Raw genomic sequence first — 26,398 nt, 5'->3', positions numbered from 1 at the left:
TTGAACCAGTTCGATTTTTTAAAACCAGCTAAATTTCCTTCTCTATCACCCTCCCCCATTATAAATATGATTAATTATATCAACAAAGCTCAAGATTGTTCGCATTAAATAATTTTTTTAACAATTCGAACCAAAACCCCCAAGTGATGGTGACCAAGAGGGAGCTGTGGATGAGGGTGTGTGGATAGTAGTTGTTTTGTGAGTTTAATATAGAGGATACTCGCCGGTGAAGTATGTGTGTAAGTATTGTGTTGTATGCCTCCTCTATTTCTCATACAACCATGTTGGCGAGGAATTGTCGTCTCAGTGGAATCACTGGAACATGCAGCGACCGAGTAAATTTGTCGTGCTTGACTTCTAGTTGGGGAGTGTTTGTTGATGATGATGGAAGGACGGTCGATGTTGAAGTTGACGCAGATGAGGCTTGGTCAGGAATGATTAGATGGTGGTCGTCCAATAGATGTTGATGGAATGGATGGAGGGTTGATCGATGGCTGGTTAGCAGATGTTATAGTGGTTAGATATTCCGAATTAGCAAGCTCAGATAGGATAAGGTTTGCAGCTTTCTTTGCATTGCTGGTCAGATCGTACCATCGCTCGGCAGTTTTCCGCGAATGCTTCACCAGAACTGCCAAGTCAGGCCCAAGTCCCTCTTCTCATCGGCAGTCTTGCCAGTCATCTCCAGGTGACTCATCCACATTTTTCTAAGGGACAACAGTCAAGACACACGGCCTTTAAGTCTGGCACCAGTGTAAGCTACACTTTACACAATGCTTAACCGTTGGGTACGCGTCTGGCCCTCTTTTCTATCAGAGTTTCTGTGTATGTACTCACTGGCACCGGAACGAGAACAAAATATAATAAGAAGAAAAGAAAGACCACTGGCTACGTAAATGAAGCGTGATGCTATATATCGCTCCAGGGGACTCCCTTATGAGAGGGCGGGGTCCTCGTAATCTCAATAAAAACATTAGAAATTCCTGCCGTAACCGTTTTGTAACTATTGAAAGCCGCCACTCACACGAAAATGACTCTATACTAATGGATGTTCCGACAGCTTGAAAAACACGAGATATAGTTTCCATGAATGAGTTATGTAATGAAGCACAACGAGAAACATGTAAATACCAATGTCATTGACAACACTTTTTACTGACATTTATTTTATATATGAATGGTATCGTGAATATCGTTTTTCGTCACAACTCAATCATCTAGTGCTGAATTCAGTATCGATATTATATATCAAGATATATATTGTCCCTAATGCCCTTTCACTGACACCCTAGCGATTTCATTTTGATTTGTATCATTGTCCGTTGTTTCGTGTTGCAAACGGGAACAAAAAAAGGAAATACGAGATGGTTCTGTTATTATTAATAGTGTCAAGAAAACAAATAACTATTATATATATACAGTTATTGCAAGGGCGGATCCACGCAAAATTTTAGGGGGGAATAATTGAGTTTCTTCGGTCAACACGACGGAAAACAACAAAAGTATCTAATTCTTCAGTTTTGTTTTGTTTTGTTTTGTTTTTTTCTGTTGAAGGGGGTCTTCAGTCCCCCTTCCCCCCCTCCCCACTTCCCCCCCCCCCCCCCCCCCCCCCTTCATTTTTCAAACCAGTTATTTTTCAAGCTGAGACTCACCCCTTTATTAAAGTCTCACAGTTATTCCCATTCTGGTCTTTCCCCCCGGGGAAAAGGCCACTTTCAGCGTTTGTTCAGCTGGGGTTCAGTTCATGGCAAAGCTAGTCACAGTGACGGAAATTGAAGTGAACCCCATATATGGTAGTTTGTGCAATCATTTCACTGCCATTGTGGGAATATCCACTTCGAACAATTCTCTGATAATTGTTTATGATTGTTAGGAGTCGCATCTTCTCGTATAAGGACTTGAGGTACGTCTCGCCACACATACACTTATCATGCGGTTATCGGGGGACCGTAAACAACGATGGGCTTAAATTGCTTATACTTTTTTAAAAACTAAGAAATATTAATCATTTACTACTAATCTAAGCTACAATGGTAAAGCACATGTAAAACATTTTTACATGGAAAGTGCGCTATATGAATTTCATATCATGTATCATTATCATTCGCCTTTGCAACAGCTCTTGTTAGTGCTGTAACAAAATTAGCACAATCGAAAATTCCTTTCCAATAAACCACATAGCCCAAATTTTGAAAAGGTGGTCTTTAGAAGTATTAATTATAATTCAGCTATGCGAATATTATAAATATTCTTATTTTATAAGCAGTAATTCCCATTCTGGCCTTCTCCACAGATCGAGGAAAATGCGACTTTCAAAAACGTTTGCCGGTTCAACTCGAGGCAAGGCTAGTTTGTATAGGACTTACCAGTATATGAAATTTAAATGAACTGCTGAAATTATATGACGATAAATTATTGTTTTATTTGGGCCTAATATATTGTGTTGTGCTGCCAGCAGGGGGGGGGGGGGGGGATGCGGGGGGGGGGGGTGGGTGGGGGAATGTAGATTCGAGGCCTAGGTAGCCCTTAAAAACGCACGGATCTCGACTTCCAGTAAAAATTTAATGGATTCGCGGGTCCTATAGACAGCGGGTCACTGATTAAAAAATCCATTCTTGCATGGATTGCGGATTATGGGTCGTTTTCTGAATACGGATTTGAGTTGAAATTAATTGCGGATCGGCGCAGATTTGGGCTTAAACTTGCGCGGATCGACGGATTTACTTACTCTTGTGATAACTGTATAACAAATCGCTCTCCCTTTTCACTGTCAATGCGATGATAAATCACTAATATAGGAGTACGAAATTAAAACATAATAATATAAACCGTGTCAGTTATCGACCGCCAGAAACTTACTACTCCAGCAGCAGTCAATTTCATTTCTGTTGGAATCGAACCAACTCCCTTTTACAAGGGAAGCCATCAGTGAAATGTTCATTTAGTGATAAGAATAAAAGTCGCGCGCCTACAGAAACGTCCCCTTTACAGCTGTATCTACCTACCTCGTAGTTGTGCTATTTCTTTCATTACTTGTGGGACCTTATTGTCTGTATAGAATGAAAGAAAATTTCTCATTTCCAACAGTAAAAGCTGTATTTCTTCATCCCATCTCTGACTGCGCTCTGAAAGATCCACTAATCGAGCTTTCACTCTAATAGGTGTCTCTACAAAATAAAATACATGTGTGTATACAAGATAAATTGAAACAACAGCTGATTAAATGCATAAGAAAGTAAAAATTACCACCCAAGGATGAGTCCCATGTAAAATTTCCCTTTTCCACATCTTCCAAAGCCACTTGACTGCCAATCTTCTTCTCGTCGACCAATGTGTTGTATTCGTCTACGAGACTTTTAAGTTTGCTTTTATGGTTAAGCATGTTCTTGCGTAAACGGGTGCGTTGTTTGGATGTTGCTTAAAATACAAGGTAAATCAATCAAACAATCAAACCATCAATCAAAACAAAGCAACCCGTTCGAGTTTATTGTGGTAATAAAACACAAACCTTCCTCGGTATTGACGTAATCTAGCCTGTGTATGTAAAGAAAGTAAGAAGTCGGCATAACAGATTTCAGTGTTCATTTACCTGCAAGTTTCCCAATCGACATAGTCGTTTGTACAATGGAGAAATGTGTCATTTCTATTTGTCTTTCGAACGATGCCAGCTCTTTTCTTTCACTATAGTTATGGATCATTTGCGTTTCTGTTGGTATATAATCGAGAATACAATGTAAAAAAATGTGCAAAAGTTTCAAATCAGAGATCTTGCATGGTAGGTGTGAAATGTCATACCTTTAGCATTCTGAATGACTTCATTTTTCCAAGTGTCTATTTGTGTCTGTTGCACGTCAAAATCAACCTCTTGGAGAGCCTTGTGCAGAGCATTTGATGACTCTGATTTCATTTTTACAGCCTACAGAGTTAAGCAAACATTACTGGTGGCCATTATCACAAAATGTACGTTAATGTAATTGCAGGTATAGTGAATTTACACGTTCAGAATATTAACGATTTTCAACGTAATGATTGTATTACATACTCGCACATATCGTTGGTATAAGCTATCGACCATTTTAAAGATTTTCCTTCTGTTCCATGTCAAAGCATGTTCTGTGAGAAGCTCATCACGACCTTGATAAAGAAAACCATCAATGGCCCATATATATTACTATTTATAGGTATTATTACAGCAAAATGTCCTTTTAAAATCGTGTTGCCTAAAGACATTTTCCTTTTCGCTGTGCATACTAGATGTGTATGTTTGGTTTTTGTATTTACTAAACTATGACTTTTTAGCTTTTTAAATCTCAGTAAGTTGTGATTAAAAGAAAATTACATGTCCGCTTGGACAAGCTTGGAGACACGAGTTTTATCTTCTCGTGTTGAAAATATCTCACTCGTTCGTTGCGCTCACTCATGATAAAACTCATCTTCGCACGGCCATGTAATATCCTTTATACAAATATCATTATAGGTTTCTTCAAGACTATATTCAACGTGACAACAATAATGGATTTCAATAGTACTTCAGACTTCGGTTAAATCGGTATATAGCTTTAAGAGTAGAGTGCACGCACTAAAACCGTGAACATTAAATAGTACTAATTGGCACTATTTCATATAGAATCCTTTGTTTCCTATTGTTTAATTATCACTATTTAGTGCTAAAAATTAGTATTTGTTTCACGGATTAAGTGTGAGCACTCTAATATCAATAATCTATTATGAACTAACATTTGGTAGTTTGCACAATAAAATCTATACCCTACTTACATTCAGGGAGCATATACTTCGTTGTATTTCCACATCGTGACATGTATGAATTGATTTGTACCACTTCTTCTCCAGTTGTCCATGCACTTTCATTTTGCCAACGTCCTCCCCATATTATCTAATGTAAATGTTATCGATCAACAAAGAAAATGTTAGTTTATCATTAAGCACCATTTCATCATTAACATTATGTCAAAAGCTTGATTTTTTACATAAAAGAAACCCACCTGGCAAGACCAGCTATGTGCTTTGGCATGCATGACAGACAATGCAGGCTTCATTTTACCAACAAGAATGCCTCTGTTCTTAGCCCATTTCCAATAATTGCAAACAACATCCTCCCAAAAATAACTAACATTGGCTTGGTGCATTCTTTTTTCCTGTATGAAGTGTGGATATCCATAGATTTCCCCCCGGTACATATTCACTGCCCATTGTGCAATGCCATGGCGACAACCTGCAATTTCTAAACCAGTCTCGTCTAAATTCTTCATTTTTTTCATTCTGTTGCTAGCAGCTTTCCAATGAGACTCACCACAGGTATTATCGTTCTTGTCCTGAAGCAAAAATACATTTGTGTATTTGTATTCAACTGAATATCATTACTACAAGTGATTATTTTCGCTACATGTAACTGTATACATAACTGAGGATAATATATCATATGTGCATTATTCTACTCCTTTTCCTTACTTTTTCTAATCCTCAACTCTCTTCAAGAATCCTGTTGAGGCGGGACTTGTCTCCCATGAAAAAAATACACTTTTGCTTAGTGCAGTAACATTGGAATGTTTCTCATGCCAACAGGATTTTCCTCCCTCATACAGGAATGAATTCAAGAGCAGAGCATGTTTATGGAAATAAGATCATGAATGTAAAGGCTGTGAGTGTGAGAGACTTTAAATGAAGAAGCACTAAAAATATGGATATATTTTAAAGTAAAAAACAACAGTGCAGTGGCATACAGTATGTATATTTTTTGATCAATTGAAACTTCGGCCCCGTCTACACGTATCCGCAATTTTTTTTAAGGATCCAGGTTGTGTGCACACGTGTCGACAAATTTTTGTGTCTGTATCCGCAAATTTTACAAAAATGGATACGTGTGGAGGGTAAAAACGATTCGAATACGCTGCGTGTGGACGCAAACATTTTCGTATCCGCAAAAATATAATTTGTGGATACAAAAATTTCCGGATATGTGTGGATGGGGCCTTAAAATACTTTCTTAAAGGTACCTTTTCCTTTGGTTGCTTTGAATATATTTTGCTGATGTGTTCATCCACCTCTATTTTATCTGCAATAAAAAGATCCTCATAGTAGGAAGGAGTCCGCTGGCTGAAAAGTGAATATTTATATATACATAATAATAATTAATAATATGGGACTTATTGCTTAGAAGGTCTTACTTACTGGTAAACAAGCATTAATCAGATTTGAATTTTCAAGGCTTGCAATCTAAAAAAGCTTTAGCACTAGTCACAGTAGTAGCTTCAAAATTACCTTCCAGATCTTTTATAGTGGTAGAGCTTCATGTTGCCATCCACATGGCATGAATGCTGGTTGACTGCACAAGGAGGGCATTTCATCCAGTCAAGTTTCTGTAACAATGACAACTCATACTGGCAAAATTTCCACTCCCGAAATGAGCGAGTAAATGTTGTGGAGTTGATACTTGGTGCCTACAATAATAATCAATTATAATTATTGGTTGCCCATTTGAATAAAATACCATAATATAAAGTATGTTTGAGAAATTTCTCAGGCACATTAAATTGATTATAAGAATGATTTAAGAAAACTGTACCCTTGCTTTTGAAAAGGAAAAATCTTCTAAGCCTTTGATAAAAGATGATTCTGAGGTGCCAGGCATTCTCTTTTGTAAAGAGTCCCAAAGAAAGAATAGATCTTGGTGGAAAAGATAGTTGGGATCATTTGGACTTCCAGGCCAATATCCACAATGGATTATTGTAGAAAAAGATAGTGACAAGGTATCCTTTCCACAATTTCTACATCGAAAAGATGGCTTTTTGAAGTCAAATCGTCCTGAATTTAAAAAAAAGTTTGTGATCTATTAAGAATATCAAATTCCACCATTTGAAGTGGTATTCCACAACACAACTTTCATAGAGTGGTAGAGTAGAAACAGTGTTTTTCCATTATTCGTCACTAACATATCAGTGAAATTTTCTATTAACAACACATACAAAATGGCATACCAGGAAGGATGTGGGCTATTTCTATAACAGTAATTAATTATTGCAATCAACCAATAAATGAGCAATTTAAGTGAATTCTGTATGGAAGAGCGATAGAAGTGGTCACAATTTTCATACCTTTCTCATTTACAATGATGAGAATGCAGTTACTATCACTATCAAAGCACTCTTCCAAATTCACATCGGTACAAAATGAACAGCATGAAGGCTTAAAAAATGATGGACTTTTGTCTGTGTATAAAGTGTAGAAGACATTGATGAGTATCATTTATAAAAGGTATGTTAAGTACAATTTAAATGTTAGCCTGCGTAGCAGTCCGCTAAGTCTTCTTAGAGGGACACTACTATACACAGGCTATTAAAATGCATATGTGTAAATGCATATGTATGCATATTACTTGAACAAATTAGACCAAAGTGATATTGATATTAAGCTAAAAATATGTATGCAATAGTTTGTATGTATTAAAACTCAAATTTTAAGTACTTATTGGTATAGCAGCAGTAAGGGGGACACGCGAATCGCCGGCACACCCCCAAAAATGACACGGGTATAACCCGCAGTGACGAGGCCCTACAGGGGGTCTTGCGCGATCGGGTGGCATCGCGAAAAGTCCTTACTGCTGCTATATTGGGTACCGCAAACGGAGGTTAAGATATTCCTTAGATATAGATGGACGCCATCAAGAGCATACGAAACAAAACTGTGCGTAAGCTAAGAACTCAGGTGTTGGATCGCCTGGACGCCGACTTTGCCTTCACAACATTTATGGAGGGAGATACAGATGAGACGATGAACGAAGAAAGAGCAGAAAAAATTATCGACATGATGCCCGAAGGTAACTACCGTTTGGAGTTGACGTTTATAAAGTATTTAGACGGCGAGTGGATAATCGAAAAGGGCCGTAATCCTATTCGGGCGTCAGGTAAGCAAAACCTGTTTGTCTTAAGTGAAAATACGCGCCCGGGAGCGTTAGTAGGCACTGACATGATGTTTTACGAGGTCGCTTACCCAGTTACTGTGGTCATTTACGGTGCGTACGAGATTAAGAAGCCCGACGTTAAGAAGCTCAAACCAATGCGACATCCAGGTAACTGTGTTGCGAAGTTAGTAAGAGAGTTCTTTGAGGACTCCACCCGTGGTGGTAAGTTAACTTTAAAGAGAAGAGAAGCCATCAGGAAATGCGAAAAAGACACACATAAGGCCGGAGCCACCATAGACAACATCAAGAAGTTAGAGACTGCCTTAGAACACCGCATACACGTAAAAGATATCACTGACGGGTTCATTTACCCAGGTACGCACAAATACGGAGGTAGAGGTGCCCCCATAATCATTTACCAACACAATGGACACGCTTGGCGAGAACTTAGGTTCCCAAAAAAGAAGGAAACTAAGGTCTATAAAGCTTCTCCGTTGATAGAATTAGTCCACGAAAACTCCGTTTGGTTGATGGATTCGGAAGGAAGTCAGTTTATGACGCAGGATGGTACTCTTTACCGCCCCGAAATTGAACATCAACGCATTCAAAGTGCCTGTGAAACCTTAGGGGAAGACTTCTCAGACGAGGTCCTTAGCTCTCGTAGTTTGGACTTCTTAGCCGCAAAGAAGAGGAACGGATGGAAGTCCACGCCTAAGGAATTCGCCGACATAGCCAAAGCCTGTGTAGAGCATGGTCATGGAGGTCTGTGGAACATGGAGTATGACGAAAACGAATACGTCTCCTTAGACATGAAACACTGTTACCCCGCAAGTTTTAAAGGATTGGGGGATTGTAAGGAGTATTATGACCGCTACGGACATCCAGACTCACAGTTCTTTCGTGTGTCCTTAGACGGCAGCTATGACGCTCCAGCTACGGGGTTTGTAAGATTAACCTCATGGAAGTTAGCAAAGGGCTTACACCCCATAATTTACGTGTGGTATGGTAAACATTTACAGGAGAAGGAATGGATTCCCGTGCCGTTGTTAAAGTTCTTTGAAGAGCATAAACTTATGACGTACACCGCCCACGAAGCCATATTGTGTCACTCCTCCTTCACAAAATGGTTACCTGAGCATAACCCCACCGCGCGGGTTGTCATAGGAAAGTTCACTCAGGGCGCAAAAGAAGGCGAAAAACATATGCAGCGACGCTTAATAACGGACGAAGGAGAGTTAAGCTTCCTCGTAAAGCGCGCACATGATGATGGATCGATGGTATCTGTGGAAAAGTGGAACTACTTCGTAGAAGGTCAAAAAGAACATAAGTGGAATGCACTGTGTTACTACCAAGATCACAGACCGCAATATTACCATTTACGCGCCAGTATGTTAGCATATGCGCACATTAACCTTCTTGCGATGCTGCTACGGTTCGACAAAGAGGACATACCACGTGTAGCCACGGATTCCCTGTACGTAAAGCCCGAAGTGTTAGAAAAGATGCAGGAGTTCTACACCGAAGACGAGTTAGCGGAAAGTGGTCAATGGCGCGTTAAAGACGAAGAGATAAAAGCCTGGAGAGAACGTGTGGAATATCATGGTGGACACACAAAAGGCGCCATTACCCCCACAGAAGAGCCATTACCGTTAGTTACGGACCCCATTTCCTACCAACGCTTGTCTTACCTTTACGGAACGGGTGGTAGTGGTAAGACCACCAGGGTTTTGGAACTCTTTCCAAAGATAAAGGTGTTAACTCCTACGCATCGTTTGGAAAGGGAATTAACGGAGATGGGTTACGACGCGCAAACCTACCACAGCTTCTTTCGCTGGAATGGCCAAAAGTGGGTACCGGAGGCAGTACGCGACATACCTCCGGTAATACTTTGGGACGAGATTTGCACCGTTCCCTTGGAAATACTGCAGGAGTTCGTAGACTTCCTAAAAGGGAAATGCCAGGTGATATTTGCTGGGGATCCATGCCAACCTCCTCCAATAGCCGGAGAAATGCCCCACGAATGGTTAAAAGGAATGGTAGACCACTGTGAAGAAATCAACACCGACTACCGCAGCAAAGACCAAGTACGTAAATTAAAGGCGGAATTAAGGGGCCTTAGCGACGCGGAACAAAACAAGATACTACGTAAGCACATACGAGCGAAGAAATACGAGGACTTTCTTTACACATGGCATCCAAAGGATTTGGTGCTAAGTAGTAAGCGCGCGGCACAGTCTCGCATACAGAAAGACCTGTTCGAAATACACCAAAAGCGCTTTCCTAGTCATTTGGTGCCTGTTTGCTACAAACCCCACGATACCCGCATGCAAAGAAGAGATGTCTGGGTGCCGGGTACCGACGTTCAACTGCAGAACGCTGTAACGCACGATAAAGCCTGGGTGCCCATAGAAAAGGTGGAAAGAATTACCTCCCACCCAGACTGGCGCTTGGGTTATTGCATGACAGTCCACAGCGCGCAGGGACTTACCATAAAAGAGACCTTATGGATCATAGACCAGCGGCTGTGTTGGAGTAATTTGATATACACCGCCGTAAGCCGCGTAGAATATGCCAAACAGTTAAAAAGAGCCTGGGGGCCGCAAATGCGTTACGACCGCACCCCAGAAGACGTAGCCAAAGAGAACATTGCTAAGAAACTCCTTCGCTACAAGCGCCACGACGAAGAAAAAAATATGACGTTCGACCTATGTGTGGACGACGCCTATAAGAAAGGTGCAAGGTGTGCCAAATGTAACATACCTCTACTATGGAGGTTTGACCCGAATGACGATCAACAGTTCTCCGTGGATCGTATCAACAACAAGCGCGGCCATTGCAGAGGCAACGTAAGACTGACATGCCTAGAGTGTAATCGGGCGCGTGGAGCAGCACTACTCTGAGTCTTTGGGGACTATGAGCAGTTCTTCCTTGACGAATCCGCGACTTGGGCCATTTAGGTAATACAACACGGGTTGCCCTTCCTTGGTGACGGACTTCGAAATCTCATACGTTTCCAGGGACCAGTTAGGATCCGTTGCTCTCTTACTGCCACCTTCGAGTTCCCCCGGCTGATAGAGGTATCTGACCACTATGTCGCGGGGGAGCTTTTTTTCCTTCAGTCCGACCGCCCTCGAACTTCTGACGTAGGACTTGTGTTCCACGTGTTTCTTTTTTATGGCATCCCTGGGTTTCATTCCCGTAGCCCTGGCCGCCTTGTTGTTCAAAGCCGCGACGACCTGGGGGAGCCTCTGGGTCCATTCCCTGTTGCGTTTGGAGGGATCTTCCAGCTCTTTCCAATACTGGTACCCAAAGAGGCGCTCGGCCAGGGTCTTATTGAATCTTTCGACGATGCTCTGACCCCTGTGGTACTCAGCTTCAGCTCTCCTAATCTTAGTGTCGTGGTCTTTCAGGGTCTTGGTAACCACGCCCATGAACTCCGTCCCCGCATCCACTTGCAGCAGCTTAGGCCATTTCAAGACGCGCTTATAAATCCTACCTAGGGCTTCTGCGACTTCCCCAGAATCCTTGCTGGTTATGGGTTCGGCGTCTTTGTATCTGCTTGCGATATCAACTACGGTCAAAGCGTATCTATAGGTCTTTCTTCTCACCTTGTCGTGCGGTAAGAAAAGCAAATCCGCCTGATGAACTTCATTGGGGGCATTTACGGTGAAGCTGGGCCTGGGAATGTACTTAGGCACGGGAAGATAAACCTGCCAGAGGGTTTGTTTTCTTAGCCAGGTCTTGGCCGTTTCTTCTGATACCCTGGCCGCGGTCGCGAGTTTCTTGATGGCCGACGCTCCTTTCCAATAGCCTTCAGGCCCATAGTAAATCCTCTTGAGTTTGTCCTCTACGCGGCCCATTATATGAATTCCAGGACGAGATTGATCTTACGTCCGTTAAAATCCACCGTCTCTCCGTCCACTTTAATGGTGATGTTTATGCTTTCTACCAAATTAGACAAGTCATAGCTTAAAGAAATGGGAGTGTATTCTACTGGGTCAAATGGATTACCTTTGGGCAGAAACTTGGACATAAGAGAAGACTTTTCTCCATTGTTGTAACTATGGACCAAGTCGCAATAGACTTCGTAAGAGGATGCGACTTTCCATTTCACAGGTATGGCTGTGTCGGTAATTGTCTTGCCCGAGGCACATAATAAAGATCCCAATGGGTCAGACTTTCCAAAAGTTACTGAATAGTTTGGCATATTATGTTTGAGGGTCATTTCGTGCGGTAATCCCGTGGTGACAGTATAACCGCGCTTGGCGAGCTCCTTAGCAAGGGTGATTGGCGTGTAATGTCCATCGGGCAGCATTACACCTTGATAATTGCCGCCGCCTTTATGCTCAGTGACCATGCCATTGACTAAATTATACCAAGAATTGTACAAAGAACAACTAACCAGCCTAACCTTATGGGCTTCGATGGGGGGATTCAGATAAGTGGTAAAGTCATTCTTGTCGCTTTCCAAAAAGACGATCATATATTACAGGGGACAAGTCCCCTTCTAGAAGCAAGCTACGCTTGCTGACTTAGACTAAATACGCCAAAGCTACGCCTCCTGCCAGCCCTGCGACTCCTACAAAGACCAATTCATTGTCTTTTTGTTTCTTAGAAGGCTGGTAGTAATTCTTGAACTGAGGCTTTCTTAACCCCGTTAATGCCGTGGGGTGCGCCTGCGCATAAAGCTTAAAGGCGTAGTCTGTATTTTCGAAGTTCTTGTCTGCCTGCATCTTGTCTTGGTAGTTCTTATCCAACCAATCCCTGTAAGCTTGTCTTTTTTCATTCCAAGCCGCCACGTCTCGCTGATATTTCTCCAGCGCTAAGTCGTGTCTCTTCCTTTCGGCGGCTAAATCTCCGCTGCGATCACCTCTGACTAATCTATCCAAGTACTGACCACCATAATTAGCTCCAGTGAATGCTAAAGCTGCAATAACTCCACCTGCGATTAAACTAGCCATATATATTACACCGTAGGGAGGTACTTTTCCTTCCGTAGGTAATCCTTTACCATGATAGCCCCGCCTACGGCAGCGGTCATCTTAGCAAAATTAGCGAAGCTCTTGCTTGGGTCTTCAGTAAAGTCTTCTTTGAGCACTTTCTTACCTACCCAACCAATACCCGCAACGATGGAAGTAATGATAGCTGCTTCTTCAACAGTTTTCAATAACGCGGTTGACATTATATTACAAAGCGAGAAGGTTATTACTCCATTTCAGGTATTTTGCTCCTTCTCACGGGCGGCTCCGTAGGCGTGTAATGCGCTGGCTCCAATTTCGCCCCTGGCTTTGCTGCCCGCCATTGTAAGTAGAGGCTACCTGCTGCTATAGCAACTCCTAACGCGCCGATGACGTACCCAGGATTAATAAAGGATTCCTCTTCTTTCTCTTCCACCTTTTCCTCTTTCTTTGCTTTGTTCTTCCTGTTCATCTCTGCGAGCTTCTTCCCCGCCGCGACTCTGCCTGGAGATTTAGCCTTGGTAATCTTTTGCTCCTCTTGGGGCTGCTCCTCTACCTTCGACTCTGGTTCACTCATTTATATCTAAGGACTTGAAGGACTTGATAAGTAACTTAATAGGACTTGACTAAGTACTTAAGGACGACTTGACTAAGTACTTGAGGCGACCTGGGTAATTCCTGAGGACGACTTGACTAAGTCATCAGGTACCTCAGCAAGTGCCGCCTGGAAGACCTTTTCGACTTCTCTGTCCTTCTTGAAGTCTTTCCAAGATGTCGTAAGTTCCTTCAAGTCGACGTGCTGAGCTACGTGAAGTGCCGCAGAGGCGACTGCCATTAACTTACCGCACTTCAAAGACAACCACCCGCAGGTTATCTTAAGTTCTTGGGCGATGACATAGTCCTCGCTTATGTCCTTCCGTAGTTGCTCCACGTCGTCTATGGGCAGCGCAAGTCCAAGCAATTTAGTGGCAAGTCGGATAGCGGAATCTGCTACGGCGTCCGTGGTCTTACTTGCAAGGGCAGCCTCGTACCTCTTATGGAACTTCTTAACCTCCTCTTCTGACAACTTGTTAACTTGCTCATGGGTAAGTTCCTTGCCTATCATTTCTTTGCACTTCCCAGATGACACAAGGATGTTAAGTTGTTCCTTGAGGTTACTTTCATCTAGCTGCGTGGGGACTTCATCTAAGAGCTGCTCAATATCCATATACATTAGGAATCAAAGACTTTAAAGATCGCAGATCTTTATGGAATACGGAAACCTCAAAGAGAAGATCATTTTGGAATGTTGGTGCGTTTTTAAATGCCGCATGTATTCGTGTAACTGTTCCTTGCTTATCTCGCCGCCGTAGTCGCTTAAGATGGTTTCCAGGTCTGACTTGCTCGGAGTATAAAATACGACAAGTGAACCTATGTTTTCCCTGAAGGGCTTAGAGACGCTGGTGAGCTGCTGGGAAAGCAACCAAACGCTAATATTGTCATGTGTACCACTAAAGGCGAGTTTAACAAGCTCGGAAGTGCTTCTCTTTACGTCATCCCCACAGGCAATGTCATCCAGTATGAGGAGTGTCTGTGTATCCTTAGGGAATTGCTTGTGCCAAAACTTAAGATGTCCAGATAACTCGTTAGGGTCTAAGATATCTACGAAGAAGTCGTCATCTTTTGCTCCTATGCCCGTCCAGGTGCGGTTATTCACGTAGGTGGGGCAGAGCAGCACTATGTAGTCGAAGCGGTATCTAAAGGGTCCTAATAGCTGCTCTACCACGAACTGGGTCTTTCCGCAGCCGGTGGGTCCTACTATCAGAGCGTTACAAGGCATGTGATCTGGGTTCATTATATATACGATGGACCCAGTGGAAGCAGTGCAAAGAATTGTCGCCGACGCAAAAGATAAAAGAGACACCATAGAAATGCAAAGGGAGGAGATAGACCGGTTAAAAGAGCGCGTGCAGGAGTTGTACGATGAAATGTGCGGTCTGAAGCGCGCAGAAAGGTTTGGTGCGCTCTTGACGATGGCGGGCTGGGCAAAAGAGTCCGTTAAGGACTTCATGCGGTATCCCTTATAAGGGTTAAATAACACTTAGTTATAATGGAGTGTAAGAATTGTGGTAGGGGCTTTAGCTCCAAACAGCGGTTGGAATACCACGTCGAAAGAAGGGTATGCGATAAAAAGAGGGTTAACATTACGATTTGCGAGGACTGTGATAAGCAGTTTAGCAGCGTGCAGGCGCTGGAGTATCACCGCAATAAGAGGGTGTGCTTAAAGAACGTATGCGTGCGCTGCGACGAGGAAGTTACCGACGCATGGCATCGTCATAGATGTCGCAGCTACGACTTAATTAGCGTAGCATGTCTCAAACACGGCGATGTTGCGGCTCGATGTTGTCCCACCGACACCGCAAAGGAGTTAACGCGCCGTAAGAAGGAAATAGACGAAACGTTTGCGGAGTTCGATCACGTTGAAGGCGTTCGCTGGGAAAACAGGGATTACTGGGAGGCTAACTGCGATCGCTGTGGGTGTCAAAGAAGTGACCAACATATTTGGCATTGCCTGTATGAGGGTCAGGGCGGCTTTAAAGAGTACTTAGATCGCTTTAATGGTTGGCATGCGAGTAATGAGGCGGTCGAGAAAGCCCGTAAGGGATAAAAAAGAAATAATGAAGGTCTTGGTTTGCGCAAAGAGTCTCAAACCTTGATTTTATTTTTATTGTTGTTTGTTAACAATCAACAATAATTATGAGGACCCCTTTTAAGAGGACCTTGCAATATATGCTAGCCTAAGCAGCCGCATTTCTTGGGGGATTCCTAATCGCCCTTTCAATATATGGACTGTATTACGTGCGAACCTGCCGCCGACTGCATCGCCTGTGAACCTGCTGGCCCCCGTAAGCAGCCCCTACCCAAACCGCGTAAAAAATACGACTGCCTTCATTGCGGCAACGCATTTTTAGAAAGCGACTTTACCGGCCACTGGTGCTTAGCGGACCCTAAAGCGCAGCGCACCCTACCTTTGGACGCGTCTACACATGCAGAGGAGACGGAGTGACCCGCCTTTCTACGTCGAACTCCCACCGCCCTTTCTGCTTACCATGCGAGCGCAGATGGGTGAATTCCTCGCCCTGTATGACGTACCGAACCCTATCGGGCGCCCACAGGGAATACTCTATGCCCTGCTCGTCTTTCAAAAGCAGCCGCAAGCGGTTTGGCTCTTCGAAGACAACGTAATTTTTTATTTCATATGCGATGCCTTCCGTCAAATCTCGCCACTGCATTTGCTGAACTATGCCCATTATATCTATGAAATATCTTTAAATGCGTTCCCAGAGTCTGCGCGCTTCGGAAGCGCTTACAGCACCGCCTACAGGGCAGGCGAATTCCCTGCGCATAGTCCGCAATGGCGCGGCAAATGTCATCGTAGTCATTACTCACCAGCATCTTATAGCCATTTTCTTCATACCGCTGCAGCAGCAGGCGTTGATCCGCGGATAACACCCCATTACCCTTTGGCGTCTTTAATTCCACGCAGAAACCGCGGTATCGCAAATGTGCATTCAAGATAAGAAGGTCAGGTTGACCCCTTTGATATCCTTTCTGCCAGCACTTTATGCGCTTGCTGTCCGAGTCCTGCAGCTCACCCAAGCCGGGCGCTACGAGCATTTGGGGGTAATATTTGCGAATGTAGTGTACTACCTTTTTATGCAGGTCAAATTCGTTTTCGATCTTGAATACCAACTTGTTTGGACCGTCAAGCGCATACTTACCCGTTTTTCTTAACGTAGGAAGGACGTCACCCAACACCCACTTGCGAAACTTTTTAGCTATGGGCTTTTCAGATCCAAATACTAATTCGTAAAGGCCCTCCTCCGTTAAATACACGGAATGCGGTTGCGCGTTAAGGGTGTCATTTTGAGTTACACCCTTTATGTCCCCTAAAGTTACCTTATTTTCCTCCGATACGTGGTCTGACACAGCCTTCCTGGAGTTCGTGTAGCTTAACGCAGCCGCAACTTCCTTTGCTTTGAAGTACAGGTTGTCGCCTTGCACTATGCATTGCAGTTTGGTGTCGTTGTTTTGGAATACGCGTAACATGGTATACGTATGACATTTTCTTATCAAAAATGTCCTAGTAGGCAACGCTCTTTAGCTGATTCATTTCCACGCTCAGTTGCGCGTCAGACACGACGAAGACGTAGCAGTTTATTTTGTCGCCGTCGCTCGCACTGGCGTTCTTGGTGCGCTTGATCTCCAATGTTATGCCATCCTGCGTATTTACTAGACGTAAACCCTGACCATGTAGGTCTTCGTCGTTCGTTGTGCGCATGTCGATCCACAGCGCGTACTTATCATTAAAGAATTCCTCGGGACTTACCTGGTCGCCAAACTTACGCTTTGCCTCCCTGTAGACGTCTTCAGGCTTTATTCCCTGCGAGTAGACCTTGTTTGGAACGCCGTTAACGCTTACCCCCACGTTAGTAATGTTGGGGTTGTGAAAGTCTTCGGAGTCGCGCTTACCGGCCTCGTAGGGTTTGGCGAACACCAGCATTAACCCCGTGAGACTTCTTCGGGGGAGGTTAATGCTTTGGTTGATAACCTCATCCGTCTTATCCAAGAAGCTGAACGTCTTGTACATTACTACGTGGTCGTAAAGGAATGCCTTTCCGGCACTGTATTCCATGCCGGCGCTACGGGCCAGCTCTTCGCTGTATACCGTCTCGTACTGTAGCTCTAAGTTGGTAATAGAGTATGGGGTTGTTGTGGTAAGTGCAGTGGTCAGCCCACCAATGATGTTATTAGCATCTGCTAAGGTTACTTCAAACTGTAACTCGGATAACTGTCTTGGGTAATACACACCGTGATTCGTAATCACTTCAAAGTCCAGTGGTATGACATACTTGCTACCATAGGCGGTCTTTATTCGCTTTGCGTCTGCCACTGCGGTTTCTCCGCTGCCGTCAGTAGGTTGCGTTTTCGTAGGTGTGCGGACCTTACGTAGAATGACACTACCAATTCCTTGTTCTATCCTTTGCGCGCGGTCAAATGCCGTTAACCATAAGTCTTTGTACGTGGTGTATAAGTCATACCTATTCAAATCTAATAGCGATTCCCCGGCGAACTTTACGCGCATCTTAGAAACAATGTTGCGACCCACGTTGTTAACGATAATCCTTTCATCTGTGGGGCTTGACTGTACCGCTAGGTCGAACCTTAAAGCCAAGGTGCCGGGTACCAATACTAGGTTATCCGTTAGGCGGGGCACGCCTACATACAGCGTCTCCCCCGGCTTTGCGCTAGAAGGCGTGAATGTGACCCGGTGAAAGGTGCGTTCTGCTTTTAGCCCACCTACTTGCTTAGGCAATACGTTTGGGTTTAACTTTGAGCTTATCATATATAATGGAAGTAGAAGGAACGGATTTTGACCCCCTTACCGAAGAAGGTCAAGTAGACATTAACGACGACGAATTCGACGCATGGACTAAAGGCGCGGATACCGACCCCCTAGTTTACGACGCAGCCCTAGAAAATAAGTATGGTAGCAGATGGGAACGCGCCAAAGCCACCTTAAGAGACATGTGGAGAACTAAGAAGCCTAACGAACCCATCCCCGAGTACTTGGAGCTTCAAAACGTGGAGCAGCCAGAGGCAGCCGCGCGGGAAACCGTAGAGTGGGCAATGCAAGAGCTAACGCAGCGTTATTCCCACCTTGATGCTGATGGCATAAAACTCACGGAACGCGGAAACAAAGTCCTCATAAGCGTTCAAGACCTGAGATTTCCTGACAAAGACCGCTGGACGAAACCACAACCCCTCTTTGATGAAAATGGTGACGTTAGGGGCGACGTCTCAAGATTAAAAGGCTTTCAGCATGCTACCCGAAGCATGTTAGAAAGGTTGCAAACCCTGAATGAAAAGGTCGCGCTAGAAAAACGCGTCGAGGAGCTACAAGGAACGTTAAAAGAAAGGGAGGAAGAATACGCAAAGCAAACTCAGCTAATTGTCGATGCTGAAAAAAAGTTCGGTAACGAAAGAATGGTAGAAATGAGAAACCAGTTGGATAAAGCCCTGCGTGAAAGAGATAAAGCGCAAAGGGACCTGGAGGAGGCTAGAGGCTCAGGCGCCTCCGTTGAGGCGCTGCGAGAAACGTTGGAAGAAAGGGAGGAAGAATACATGAAGCAAAACCAACGGCTTGCCGACGCACATAGGAGGGAAGTCGAATTTAAAAATCAAGAAATAAGTGAGTTGGTAGACCAAAGAACCCGAATTCGACGTGAAAGAAATCAGGCTCAAAGGGCTCTTAACCTCGCCCTGCAAGAGTTAGACTTAATTAGAGACGATACCGAAAACCTACAAACCACCATAGCTGGCTCTTTGGTGGAAAGGCGGCGGTTAATGGCTGAAATCAATACTAAGGAGGAACAAATCCGGCAAAGAGATCAGGCCATCGAAGACCTGGAGGGGCAAATAGAGCGGCAGCAAGAAGTAATCGAGGACCAAACTCGTACCGAGGAAGAAAGGGAGGCAGCCCAAAAGGAAGTAGAAACACTTGAAATACGCCTTGCGGAATTACGAGCTCAAAAGGAAAAACTGGAAAAGGAGCTGGGGCTTACCACCAAGGAAAAGGTAAAAAGAGCTCTGGTGAAGTATGGTATTCCGCTGGCATTTGCGGTTGCTATTAGCACCGTAGTAGGAGTTATCCTATCCACGCTTAAGGCTACAGGCGCGGGCGTAAAGAAATTAGGCAGTGGGCTGACGGACTTAGGGAAAAAGATGGCAGCCGGCATTCCTGGGCTGCTGGGTTCGGTTGTTTCCTTGGCACTTAGGGCCGGCGGCGAACTGTTGAAGTTCGTGGGTAACAACATTTGGATCTTGGTTGTCGCTATTGGGGTGGTACTCCTGAAGAAGATGAGGGGTTAATCTTATCCTCGTGTATTACTGGTGGCTTATCGTCGTCAGGCATCCGAGGCGTCCTCGACTTGGGATAAGTAAAGATAGTATTCGCACCGCCTTGATAATGCGGAACTAGCGGCAGCACACTGATGGTGCTAATGGGCTTATGACTCCAGGCCGTGTCGGGGATGGCAGCGCCGCCGACATAATTTATCCTTACGCCGCCATCGTGGGGGAGAATTTGCAGCTTGGCATATTGGCAATTGACTAACATGTGAAAAGTCACCGGCGTTAGGTCTTCACCTGATATCGTGTAGGGCTCCATCGAAAAATGGGCAACTTTCCTAGTGTTCGTCGAAGTTCGGTAAGGAAGCAGGGGCGCGTCATTTTCATCGACGAGCCTAAACCCCACATTTGCGCCCGACCCTGTATTAATGCTAATGGTGCAGATAACCAACGCAGCGCCTCCAACCTTCACCCACATGCCAGTGTCTTTCCAAGCAGTGGATTCAACATGGTTCTTTTCCTCCAAATAGTGAACGTAACGAGTTTCCTTCTGATGCGGATTCATATATTTAAAGGCTAACCGCCGTCAAAGTGCTAATGGTCGCGTGATTATAAGGTCGATCTCTTTGATCCTCTATGCTATTTACCGTAACCTTTCCCGTATCGTCTATTCTCATTTGCAGCTTTACTTTCCCATGACAATCGGCGACCATGTGAAAAGTCCAAACCGATAAATTCTCGGCGCTATTCGCCGGCGGCTCTACGGAGAAATGCGCAGGCTCCCTGTTGTTTGTCTTCACACGCATAGGCTGCAGTATGCCATTCTCATCTAGAAACCTAAAGCCCACGTTGGCGTGGCTGCTCGTGCCAATGCAAATACTACAAAGGATTAACTTCTTCCCCGAGTAGTTCAGATCCACAGACATACCCTCAACAACACCCCAAGACGCCTGGGTGTATTTTTTCTCGCCTGTGTAAGTCGTATAGACACAATCTACTCCAGCTACGTAGGGTTTGTTCATCGCCATATATAATAGCTCAGACCAATGCCCGCAACTACTATACCGGCTTTTAATAAGTCATGGTCATATTCCTCTTCTTTTTTAGGCGCTCGGTATGCTTCTTTTGTTAGCTGCACTTTCTTAGGTGGTTGCGTATGGTGCACTTTTTTAGGCTGTTCAACAAAGTGCCTTCTAAGAGTGTCAGAGTTCACGTCATTCACCCCAAACTTCATATCCTTAGTAGCTCGTTGAAGTTTGTTGTTGTATCCTACTACGGAGCCCGTATTTATAGATAAATTACTGGGCATTAACCAACAACCCGGGGCTACTGCATAGTCCAGTCGGGCCTTCGAATTTTGTATAGCTAGTTGGTAACGCTGTACGCCCTTGCTAATGTCGCCCTCCAAGATCGAACTTTCGAATAAGATCAGGGCTTCGGCTCGCGTCTCTTCTGCGGCGCCCGTATTTCCAATTATACTTGATCGGGTATTTACTTGGGCTCCAAGGATAGAATACACGTAAGCTTCTATGCTGCGGTTCAAACGGGCAAGGCCGGCTTTGGTTAGTCCTTTACCTTCTGGGGGTATGAAATTAAAGTATTGTTTTGTTTGCTCGTCGTTGGTAATTTTGATAATCAGTGGATTGGCCCCTGCATACTTACCGCCCTCGTCTTTGAACAGAGGTCCGTCTCTGACTTCCTTAGTGGTTTTGGCATTTGGCTCGAAGAAGGTGCTACTGTCGTGAGTTTCTTTGTGATACCCAGTGTCCCACTGCAACCGCAGCGTATGCACTTCCTTATCGCTTAGCTCGTGCCCACCAATCCCCCAATAAGCCCAAATATGTCCCAGACCATTGTTAGCGCCGGCAGTGCATCGGAAATCCTTCCCTACAACGCCAAACTCCTTACAAAGTCTGTTATAAGCCGGCACGCTGTATTTATTATCTCTTGGATAAAACGTGGCATCTCCCGGCAGCGCAATAACACCCATTTCATGTAGTATTCTTCTAACCGTGAAGTGGAAGTGAAACATGAATATCGAATTCTTCATCAAGTTTGCGCTTACCCCACAACCGCTGGTGGCGCACCAAACCGCAAAGTTCAACTGCTGCGGCCAATAACGCATGTTAGGACCGCTTAACCATTCATGAGATTCCTTAGCGGTGGTATGAACAATGGGCACGTTTTTGAAGATATCTCGCACCTTTAACGGAAAGGAATGGTTGTTAGAGATCCGCATGTTCAACGTTAGGTCCAAGCTTGGATGTTCATTAAACGTAACTGCGGGTATCGGATAAGTACTGGTACCAAGCAATAATTCCTTTGACCAACCTTGCACGGGTTCAACATATGTTGGCGTTGGCTTAGGCTTATGTTCAACATAACCAGAATTCTTCAGTTGATTGTCTATCTGATCGACCAGCGTAGGTTTCAAATCCTCATTACTGTACATCCTAGAACCGTTATAGTAAATCCCATCGGGTCTTCTTTCAAACTTACTGGCGTCTGCATGCGGAAACATCTTCCTAAACGCCCTCCAGTTCCAGTAATCCCTGTTGTCGTGATGTGGCTGCTCCTCAATATCATTCCCAAAAGCGTCGTACATTAGTATATAATGGATGTTATACCTTCATCACCTCAGTTGTACCCAGATGTTCCCACTAAGGACATAGGTCCTACAGAATTAAACGCCGAGAACTTCCGCTTGAATAAAGCAAATTTAATCCTCGCTTACTTAGAGGGTCAAACGAAGCACTATAAGGAGGTCAGGAAAAAGTATGCTAGAGCCCGAAGCATATTACATAAAATCGCGATAACTTCCGGCTCCATGTCCGTGGCGTTAACGGGCACCGGCGTTGCTACCTCACTTACCTGACCTGGAATAGTCGTCGGCATTCCTTTGGCCAGCGTTGGAGCCGTCTGCGGCATCGTTTCCGCTGTTACGACAGGTATTATGAAGCAATTGTCCTGTAAGATATCCAAGCACGACACTCACATAGCCCTAGCAAAAGCAAAGGCTAACACCATCGCCGACTTGGTGTCTCAGGCTTTGCGGGACCGCCGCATAGAAGACACGGAGTTCTCTTTGATCCTCGCGGAGGAAAAGAAATACGGGGAGCTAAAGTCGGGTAATAAAAAAACCATCGTGAAAGATCTTTCCGAGGAATCTCGCAAAAAGATCTACCAGGAGGCAAAGGAGGAGCTCCAAAGAAAACTCGCTCAGTAGACATCTGCTTTGAAAAGAACGTAGGGGGATTTCGACTGCACATTTCATCTTCTCGGAATCCATTCTAATAGGGGGTGACTGGGGTCTATTTTGTAAAATATTTCGTAAATTACGTTAGGGTAATAAGGAATATCCTTATTCAGCCGACAAAACATCCACTCGGCTCTTTGCATGTCAGAAACCTCAGGAATAGACTTACCGGTAATTTCAGACATAAGATAGGGAATAGCTTTGTAATATTTCCCTAGTTTTAATTTTTTCATTGTCTTCCGTAGACTTTGTGGGGTTGGCTCTTCTAAATGGTCTATGATTTTCTTCTTTACTTCGTTGTCTAAATATACCGGCCGATGACCTTGAATGTGACTCATCCAGTCTCTGAAGTATTTTATTCTTTTGTATGGGGTCTTCTTACGACCTCCATTGGCATAATACTGCTCTCTGGTAGCATTTGGTACGGCATTACGAATATTCTTACCACATTCGTAACACTGTGCTGACGTGTCGTCTTCTATTTGCATCTTCTTACCACAACACCAAAAGGGTTCTGGCTTAGGTACGCTAACTTTAGGTCTTAGACAAATTATGCAAAAGTCGTTAACGAACTTCTTACATTCGTGCATCGTATATTTATAAGATATTTTTTAACCTCCGTTTGCGGTACCCAATATAGCAGCAGTAAGGACTTTTCGCGATGCCACCCGATCGCGCAAGACCCCCTGTAGGGCCTCGTCACTGCGGGTTATACCCGTGTCATTTTTGGGGGTGTGCCGGCGATTCGCGTGTCCCCCTTACTGCTGTTGGTATAGTAGTTGGGACATAACTCAAACAAAATCCTGAACCCACACTTGAAATATGACTTGTTCAACTTACTTATTGTGACAAGATCGCCGTTGTCATTGACAGAGGTGGTTGGCGGAACAGCCTGGAAAAAACCATTCACCAACACATCTCTATCATGAAATGCATTATGCTCGCGAGCAATCAAATCACAGGCTGTGCAAAACCTCCTACCATGGCATGAATAGCACCTTATCTTGCATGTATTTTGAAGGCACAAGCAACATAATTGCTTTTCTGTGGCTTCTTCAGCAACAACAGCTTCCATTATTTGGGGCCTACAGTTATCCCAGTTTTCATTTAAAGAATTCATCCTCCCATCCCATGTCTGATGGCATTTTGGGAGAGAATCTACAATCTCTTGACATCTTTTTATAGTCTCTTCTAGACTTTCATGGTGGTCATGATCTGTTCAATTAATAAAAATTAAAATACTAAATTTTGATTATCATTTTGTTGTCCAACCAAAAAGTTTCTGAATCAATTAAAATAATCATTTTCAATTTCATTTTAGCGATTACAAGAAATAAGCATACACTAAATCTATAATGATAGGCCAGAGAGTAAGAAAAGCTGACAACAATTAAATAAACTTGAACAAATCTTTAAACGTTTATAATCATGACAGAGCTATATAGATACCTGCTTCGACATCTTCCTGTATTAATTCTAAATCATCATTTTCTTGTTGTACAGTAAGTGTACTACTGCAAGCTTCTGTTTCGAGAGAAATTATTAAATGTAAGCATTTTATGCAAATTAAAGCTAATATTAAATACTATAAGCTTGATTTAAAATCGATTTGTATAGTCCACATAAGAACGGAAATAATAAATATTTTATCAACACATCTATCAAATATTTTATGTATCTGATATACAAGCTCAAAATCGGCACAAAAATTTCTAACAAATTTACCCACCATTGGAAGCCGGATCCAAACTCGATTTAAAACGTGGCCTGTACGTATACTTTGATTCTCTTAACCCTGAAGGTTTAATGTGAAACTCAAAGTGGCAATCCTTTCGTGGTTTTTTTGGCTGAAGTTTATCTAGTAAAGCTTCAGCCTCTGCCAGTAAATCATCCTCACCATCACTAGTACTTTCCTTTTTCTTCGTCGCCATTTTGTTGGATGAATGGGGTCTAGTCTCTCTCTGCTCATGTCCCGTTTACCAAATCAACGACTATGCTTGATTTGAGGAGATTTGACATTCAATGATTGTCATTGATTTGGCTAAGAGGTTGTGTTGATCAGCTAATCCCTTGCACCACTAGACTTGCTCCCAGTCTCGCTCGTTATTTTTTCCGCTGGCGAGTCGTCGAATTCAAATTTCGGCACTTCGGGTTCCGACAGATTTCCGAAGGGAATGGCAGAAAAAAAAAAAAGAAAAGCGAGTGAGACTTGTAAAACTCGGCATCTCATTAATATTCGCGGACAGGATTCTGTCCGCTGACGTAATATATCGACTGATTCTTAACTAATGAGGAGCAAGAACATGAGAGACCAAATCTATGTCAGGGGGGAGTCGCATTGCACGACTTTGTCATTTATCCTCGGCCATTGGTAAAATTTGATTTGGTTCTTGTATTTATTAGTCGAAAAGTTATGGGGGAAAAAGCCATCGAAGCAGTTAAGAATGTTCTAAAGCTAGAAAATCTTAGTGAATTATCAGACGGAAGCTATTAGCAGTCTTCTTGATGGAAAAGATTGTTTTATTTCGCAGCCAACGGGTTCAGGAAAGACCACTGTATATCAGTTATTCCCGTTTGCTTTCGAAGCATTCCAATGTAAAAATGATGTGGATTTTGAATCAAAATCACAAGAGATTGTCTTATCCAAGACCACAAAGTGTAAAATCCTCGTCATCCAGCCTTTGATTTCCATGATACATGCGAGATCAGTTGTGAAAATTAAAAAATTTAGGAATCAAATCCTGTCGGCTTCATTCAGATTACGATAAGCCATCTGCATGCTATTACATGATTTTTAAGGCTTAACGTATGCTTTCATGTCCGTGGCATGAATAGTCACTAACAAATAATTTTCGATCTCAAGTCTTTTTATTATCAGAATTGAAAAGCCGAATGATTTTGTCTTTTGGCACTTTGTAGTGGCTGGCTATTTCTTTTACACAAATAATACAGCAAGTACTCCCAAAGTTCTCGAATTCAGGCTGTATAGCTTTTCGGTCCCTCCCCTACACTGGCTAGCATTGGCTCACGCCGACGCGTATGCCCCCTGGAAATGCAAACGGCACATGTCAATCAAAGCTCCCGCCAACTTGTCGAATTTTAATGAGATGCCGAGTTTTACAAGTCTCGCTCGCTTTTCATTTTTTTTCCGGTCATTCCCTTCGGAAATCTGTCGGAACCCGAAGTGCGGAAATTTGAATTCGACGATTCGCCAACGGAAAAAACGAGCGAGACTTGGAGCAAGTCTATTGCACCACCTGCCACGCACGCGGAATCGATAGAAAATTTGATGTCTAGTCTATCTGGTGATTGTTTTCACGACCATTGTTGTGTTAATTTATTGGAATCGTTGGCCAGTACAGTGAGTCAAGCCCGGTT

General features: G+C 43.6%; 1 protein-coding gene across 1 annotated transcript; it reads right to left on the bottom strand.

Annotated features, from left to right (window-relative positions):
• Positions 1 to 18: 18 nt before the first annotated feature.
• Positions 19 to 24,951, bottom strand: LOC116293674 (uncharacterized). The gene is made up of 14 exons (XM_089025351.1): positions 24,750 to 24,951; positions 23,861 to 24,235; positions 7,110 to 7,223; positions 6,581 to 6,819; positions 6,277 to 6,455; positions 6,012 to 6,111; positions 5,001 to 5,330; positions 4,774 to 4,891; positions 4,040 to 4,131; positions 3,793 to 3,913; positions 3,587 to 3,703; positions 3,244 to 3,414; positions 3,003 to 3,164; positions 19 to 704 (listed from the first exon to the last, which is right to left on the bottom strand). The coding sequence occupies exons 1-14, from the start codon at positions 24,949 to 24,951 to the stop codon at positions 691 to 693; spliced, it is 2,334 nt and encodes a 777-aa protein (XP_088881477.1). The 3' UTR covers positions 19 to 690.
• Between the last annotated feature and the right edge of the window lie 1,447 nt (positions 24,952 to 26,398).

This window comes from Actinia tenebrosa, unplaced genomic scaffold (genome assembly GCF_029948245.1).
Source record: "Actinia tenebrosa isolate PJP-AT-01 unplaced genomic scaffold, QUT_ActTen_1.0 utg1471__unscaffolded, whole genome shotgun sequence".
NCBI classification, from domain to species: domain Eukaryota; kingdom Metazoa; phylum Cnidaria; class Anthozoa; order Actiniaria; family Actiniidae; genus Actinia; species Actinia tenebrosa.
Note: the sequence above shows the minus strand (reverse complement) of the source record. Positions and strands in the feature narration are given on the sequence as shown.